This window comes from Pristiophorus japonicus, chromosome 20 (assembly GCF_044704955.1).
Source record: "Pristiophorus japonicus isolate sPriJap1 chromosome 20, sPriJap1.hap1, whole genome shotgun sequence".
In the NCBI taxonomy this organism is placed as follows: Eukaryota; Metazoa; Chordata; class Chondrichthyes; family Pristiophoridae; genus Pristiophorus; species Pristiophorus japonicus.
The window spans coordinates 37,905,755-37,912,975 of NC_091996.1; the positions used below are offsets into that span (position 1 = coordinate 37,905,755).

The 7,221-nt window shown below is 41.6% G+C and overlaps 1 protein-coding gene across 1 annotated transcript; it reads left to right on the top strand.

The window, feature by feature from the left end:
- The first annotated feature begins 587 nt into the window (after positions 1-587).
- LOC139232915 (tumor necrosis factor ligand superfamily member 15-like) lies at positions 588-6,652 on the top strand. Its single transcript, XM_070863409.1, has 4 exons — positions 588-1,015; positions 1,460-1,487; positions 1,612-1,656; positions 4,451-6,652. The coding sequence occupies exons 1-4, from the start codon at positions 842-844 to the stop codon at positions 4,873-4,875; spliced, it is 672 nt and encodes a 223-aa protein (XP_070719510.1). The 5' UTR covers positions 588-841; the 3' UTR covers positions 4,876-6,652.
- Positions 6,653-7,221: the final 569 nt, after the last annotated feature.

Here is a 7,221-nt window from a genome sequence, read left to right on the forward strand (position 1 = left end):
ATCTGCTCTCTCGGCATAACTGAAGTCCCTCATCCCTGGTATTTATTTATTCGTTCACAGGCAAGGCCAGCATTTATTGGCCATCCCTAATTGCTGAGAAGATGGTGGTGTGCCGCCTTCTTGAGCCGTTCATTCTGGCAAATCTCCTCTGCATGGGAGAAATCGCTGGCCATTTCTCTCTGCAGACTTGCTGATTGGGAAAGGTTGGAGCTTCTATCAGTGAAGCCTCGGGAAGTTGGGCTGAAAACCCCTTCGGGAACAAGACACAAACCAAAACCGTGTCAGAAAACTACAGGGATTACAAAACTGACACTCCAACTAAAAGGTGCATTTATATTCCACATGGAAAATAAATAAATACGGAAAAGATATTATAAACCCGAAAGTAATTCTTGAGTGAATTCCCCCTCGTTCGCTACTCTTTCTAGTACAGTACAAGCAGACCATGTGGGTGTCTGAGTGACTGTTTGATGTGAAGATAGATACTTTCACTCTTGGTGCCTTGTTTGTAGGTTAACTCCAAACCGGGCGGCGTTGTGTTGTCCTGTCAATCCGAGTGAGCTTTCAATCTGTTGACATGTTGTTCAAGGTTCCTGTCGCTGGGACTTTCCAGTTTTCACTTGGGGTGGGGGCACCAATCAACATACAAAATGTAAAAAAACACATTGCTTCGAGTTTCGTATCGTAGGCGGCAATCCCTTGCACGGATTCCCCACGTCACAGTTCCTTAGGAAAGCTGCACTTTATATGCCGGGGAACGCGGAGGTAGAAATCAAATCACTCCTTCGACAAGTGCATCAGCATCGAGCAGAGCAAACCGGCAGCGGGACGTACCGGCCGGATGGATGTAAGGGGCGACGAGTCGGTGGCGATGGTGAGACAGACGGACGAGACGCGGCTGCAGGATGCTCGCTGGAAGCGCACTCGCCTGGCTCTGCTTGGCTGTGTTAGCGGCTTGTCCCTGCTCACAGCACTCAGTGTATTTCTGCTTCTACAACATGTACTGGCTCACAAGGTAAGCTCCCAGCTCGCTGAAACTTTCAAACTACCGTAACAGGGAAAGTGACCTGCAGTTTGCCAATGGTTGTACATGTCTCTGAAGTTTAACATCGATTGCAAACTTTATCTTCAGTTTGACATTTATTGCAAACTTTATCTTAAGTTTGACAGTGATAGCAAATGTTATCTTAAGTTCGACATTAATTGCAAATTTTAAGTTTATAGCATTGATTGTAATTTTATTTTAAGTTTGACATTAGTTGTAAATTTTATTTTAAGTTTGAAATTGCTTGTAAATTTTATTTTAAGTTTGAAATTGGTTGTAACTTTATCTTTAGTTTGACATTGGAGTTAAAATGAAATCCAAGGCAAAGATTTTCAGCATCAAATGTGTTACTTGTATAAAACAATCTTTTGTGATGTGTGCACTTCATAATGTCATGTACTTATTTTGTTTCAGAATGAAACACCACGTCACGAAATGATTCGTAAGTATTTTAAGAAAATTTTATCTATATATATCTTTTATAAAGTTCTATTACTTCCTCAATTTTGAGTGTGGAATAAATAACTGTTTCTTGATGCTGACAAAACTTCCTTTTTTTTTTGCAGAACAATCTCCCAATCCCGCTGACAAGCCAAGGGCACACCTCACAGGTAAGAGTCCATGTGTTCATTTGCATGAAATTATCTTTGTGGGTTTTTTTTCAGTTTACTTGTTAAAACATCAACTTTTAAAAAGATCATGCTTACAATCGCGGCTTAAAACGACAAGTGTGAGATATGTCCATCAGTATAGAGATTCTTTGAGTTGCCTTCACACTTGACTTTCATCTATAGGCTCCCCTTCACCATTTCAGAAACTCCAGTATCTGGTTCCTTGATAATGTGATCTCATTCAAAGACAGTTAGAGAAAAGTAAATAGATGACAACGTAGTTCTGATAGAATCGTTAGTACATTGTATTAGGAAGAGTATGTGGCAATCTAATCAATTCTGCCATATTCAAGTCTGGGTGCATGATAGTTTGAGTCTGCCCTCGTTGAATGATCATATCCCAGTTACAGTCAAAACTGCCTGAGGTGTACATTCCATTGAAGCTCTGCTTCATGTCTCAGGTGGGCTAGGTCCCAATCCAGTCATCATCAGTGGTCTAGAAACAAATGAATGAATTCAAAATGATGATCTTAATGTTACTTGGATTGCTGGATCTTGTAGTACAGGATTGCTTGGACTGCGCTAGTTTCTTTACTAAATGCTTTGTTCACCAGCAGCTTCCCGAGTGGTTAAGACTTCCAATAAATGTTCCTTTTTTTGATACTTCAACAATATTTGCAGTTAGGTTTTGTTCAGTAGTCACTGATTTTGTTTTCATTGTGCTTATTCATTTCGACTAAATTCAGAGACAAGCCGTTTTAAAAATCAGTGCAAAAATTCCAAAAATAGATTACAGGGATGTGTTGCTGCTTGTCTTTCGCACAAAGTAATGTCTCATGTACCACATTTACAAACTGAAGAGCGTTAAGTCAGTCACTGGCACAATATTTGAGCTGCGTTTCATCATACGAGTGACAGTACTGCCTGAAGGTGTTTTCTGTGCGTTGATGTCATCACCACATTACATAGAAACATAGAACCATAGAAAATAGGTGCAGGAGTAGGCCATTCAGCACTTCGAGCCTGCACCGCCATTCAATGAGTTCATGGCTGAACATGCAACTTCAGTATCCCATTCCTGCTTTCTTGCCATACCCCTTGATCCCCCTAGTAGTAAGGATTACATCTAACTCCTTTTTGAATATATTTAGTGAATTGGCCTCAACAACTTTCTGTGGTAGAGAATTCCACAGGCTCACCACTCTCTGGGTGAAGAAGTTTCTCCTCATCTCGGTCCTAAATGGCTTACCCCTTATCCTTAGACTATGACCCCTGGTTCTGGACTTCCCCAACATCGGGAACATTCTTCCTGCATCTAACCTGTCGAAACCCGTCAGAATTTTAAACGTTTCTATGAGATCTCCTCTCATTCTTCTGAACTCCAGTGAATACAAGCCCAGTTGATCCAGTCTTTCTTGATCTGTCAGTCCCACCAATCCGGGAATCAGTCTGGTGAACCTTCGCTGCACTCCCTCAATAGCAAGAATGTCCTTCCTCAAGTTAGGAGACCAAAACTGTACACAATACTCCAGGTGTGGCCTCACCAAGGCCCTGTACAACTGTAGTAACACCTCCCTGCCCCTGTACTCAAATCCCCTCGCTATGAAGGCCAACATGCCATTTGCTGTCTTAACCGCCTGCTGTACCTGCATGCCAGCCTTCAATGACTGATGTACCATGACACCCAGGTCTCATTGCACCTCCCCTTTTCCTAATCTGTCACCATTCAGATAATAGTCTGTCTCTCTGTTTTTACCACCAAAGTGGATAACCTCACATTTATCCACATTATACTTCATCTGCCATGCATTTGCCCACTCACATTGTTGAGAAAGTAATAAAAGACTGACTAAAAGTCTCATTTCAATGGGTTCGAATCCCAAGGATTACTTCTGACCTTAAAATTGGACAGTTACTATAAATAATAGTTACAAATGTCAACCAGAGCTGTGACTGTGTTCCAGTCATATAAATAATAGATGTTGTGCTGTTTGCACAGCTGAGTATATAATCAGTGATCTACAATCACACAAAACATGCCTAATGCTTTTGTGAAATCAGTTTTGCTCTTCCACCATTGAACAGGTACAACTTAGCCCAATTATTAAATAGGTACATTTATCCAGCACATTTAACGTAGCAAAACGTCCAAGAGTTGTAAAAAGAGCGATATCAATAAAAATAGTTTTCACATCTGTTGTGTCATCATCATCATCATAGGCAGTCCCTTGAAATCGAGGAAGACTTGCTTCCACTCTAAAAGTGAGTTCTCAGGTGGCTGTACAGTCCAATACGGGAATTACAGTCTCTGTCACAGGTGGGACAAACAGTCGTTGAGGGAAGGGGTGGGTGGGACTGGTTTGCCACACACTCCTTCCGCTGCCTGCGCATGATTTCTGCATGCTCTCAGCGACGAGACTCGAGGTGCTCAGTGCCCTCCCGGATGCACTTCCTCCACTTAGGGCGGTCTTTGGCAAGGGACTCCCAGGTGTCAGTAGGGATGTTGCACTTTATCAGGGAGGCTTTGAGGGTGTCCTTGAAATGTTTCCTCTGCCTACCTGGGGCTCGCTTGCCAAGTAGGAGTTCCGAGTAGAGCGCTTGCTTTAGGAGTCTCGTGTTGGGCATGCGAACAATGTGGCCCGCCCAGCGGAGCTGATCGAATGTGGTCAGTGCTTCGATGCCGGGGATGTTGTATACAATTATTAAGACTTACGAGCGTTTTTTTTCCTACAAAATGTTTCTTTGATGCAAACAAGAAAGCTTAAAATAACTGTCTTTTTATTTTTAATTTTAGTTAAACAAACCTCCTCCGAATATATTGATGGTGAATGCTGTGCCCTCGATTGGGAAGACACCAACGGGCTTGCCTTTACTAAGGGTGAGCTAAATTATCAGAAAAAGTCTAGGTCACTCATCATTCCGAAAAAAGGAGACTACTTTGTTTACTCCCAGGTCTCATTTAGGAACCATATAAGCAAGAAATGTGAACGCATTGCTCACGATGTTACTAAACTGACTGCACGTTACCCTGAACCCATCAAACTACTGAGTTCCACTAGGTCTATTTGTGAAAAGCAAAATCAATGGACCATGGCCATCTATTTGGGGGCAGTATTACACCTTGATAAAGGGGACAGGTTGGTGGTAAATGTCAGCAGTATAGACCATGTGGATTTGACCAACGATCATAAAACGTACTTTGGTATCTTTTTACTATAATTGCTGAATTAGGCAGTGCTGTATTCATTGATTAGGGGAGTTAAACATACAGCTGGAGGGCTACATATGACACCTTTCTTGAAGTTCTATCTAGCCCATCCAATTAAGATGTCTGGATTGTGGCACACTTAGCACAAATCTGTTGCAGTCGAAATTTATGGTCTTACAAATAATGTTATACCTGTACTAGCACAAAGGTAACTTGCAAACTGGGGAACACACTCAAGGGTTTGGGGTGGGGGGCTGGCTACCCATGTCAGATGGAGGTTTCCAACTTTGCAGTTTGAACTGAATGAATTGGCCTTTTGGCACACTGCGTTGAGAAGTGAGAGACCAAGAGAGCCAACACGAGGAGACTGGAACAGCCGCACTGAAAATACACAGAGAATCTCAAGAGATTAAATGGCCAGAAAAAAAAACAGGAATTGGAACTAGGACATTGCTAAACGATTAACAAGAACACAACAAAAACACTGAGAAGAATGAAGGACGAAGCCAATCTTATCAATTTACCAAATACTCCCTGCCTTCTGTGGTTTTCTGCCTTAGACAGCGTGGTCCCTATTTGATGCGATTTTGACACCCTTTTAGATCATTCTACTGTTAGTATCTGGAACGAAATCCTTGTACGTATATTAAAAAAAAAACTCTTATAGGCCCAGAATTCAAATGACACTAAAATACAGTGTGAAACAATGAATATTCACTCATCAATGCGGATGGAAAAGAACTAGTTCTTGATTCTGTTATATTAATTTTCTTAACACATGGCAACGTTTCCAGGCCAATTCATACTGTCAATTTAAGTTCTCAATTTTATGCTATGAAGTATATTGCTGTGCAATATACAATTTTCATGCATATTATTTATATACTGTCAAATGTTGACACCGCGCATTACAATGATATACAGCACTGAAAGAATGCAGCTTAGAGCTGAGTACATCATATTTAGTAAGAAATGTATCTGATATTATTAACTGATATTATTATGCATGAGTTAAGAGAAAGACATGCATGAACAAGGCCAATTGAATGTTTAGCAGTCACTTCATGTGCTACAAAGGTTGTATCCATTACCTATTCCTAATTGTGTTGTGTATCTAAGCTGCAGATCTTGTATACATTATGTTTTATATTAAAACTTGTATCACTGTAATGATATATTATACATATTGTAGGATCATGTCAAATACCTAGCTGGTATTGTACAAAATTCTTTGGAATGACTACCATTTATCCTATTGAATCTGTCAAGATTCCTGATTTTTTAACTAGTTTGTAGGGTGTATATTCATTCTGATAGCACTAATGTTTAATATAGTTTTCTCCTCATGGGTCACAGAATTTAACCAGCAATTAGTCATGCTTTACAGACCAGGAAGAGCCGAGATGTGACAAGCTAATCCAGCTTCGTCAGTTTTAGTGGCCCAGGTTAAGGGGAGGGGGGTAATCAGCCCTGCTCCCACTCCTGAAGGCTATCTAGTGACTCCAATTAAAAATGCATATGCTGTGGACATTGGATAAGAAGAGGATTAGGCTTGGCTGTTGATTAGTCTGCCAACACTCACACATGAATAATTGTAACCTGGGTAAGGAGGGTGACCGCAATTAAATTATAGTCTAATAAGGAGCCAATGCTTTGAAAAAAGGGAACATTGGTGAGAAAAATTAAATAAATGCATTTTATGTTACATTTAATACTGGACTGTACTTCTGATTTAGCGAAGTGTTACATTTATTATCTATTAATGTTTTATTACATAAAATCTGAGATCAAGGATATTTTTGTAAGCATTTCTTTTATTTCCTGAAAAGCCCACGGGGCCGAAATTCAGGGGCGTCAGAAAGCTGGCGGACCTACCTAGTTCTTCAAGTTTGTTCCGCTGGGATCGTTGAGGCAGCCTTTCCGTCAATTTTCAGAAGTCTGCCGTTTTTAAAGTTGGACTGCAAGTCTGTCATAATGGGAGTGAAAGTGCAGCGGTAAGGCAGGCTGAGGGGCAGAAGTTGGGGCGGGATCGGGACTCCGCCGCTGTCAATCAGCAGCAGAGCAGTGGTGACATCACAGCGCGTGTGCGTCACCACGCTCGCTCCCCTCTGTTAAAGGGGAGAGAATCCAGAAATTTTTATCTTCGGCCACTGGGCCACCAGGGAGGGTTTTGGCCGGGCCAGCGGGGACAGGCCGAAAAATCCCGCACCTGAATTTGGGTTGGGGCGGCCAGTTGACCACAAAGCGGCGGCCACGGGATTCTGCCGCATGGCTGCCACGAACGGGCAGTAACAGGTCTTACCTAGACCCTAAATTTCGGCCCTCATTTATTTTGCTTCACCATTTTTAGTGAAAGA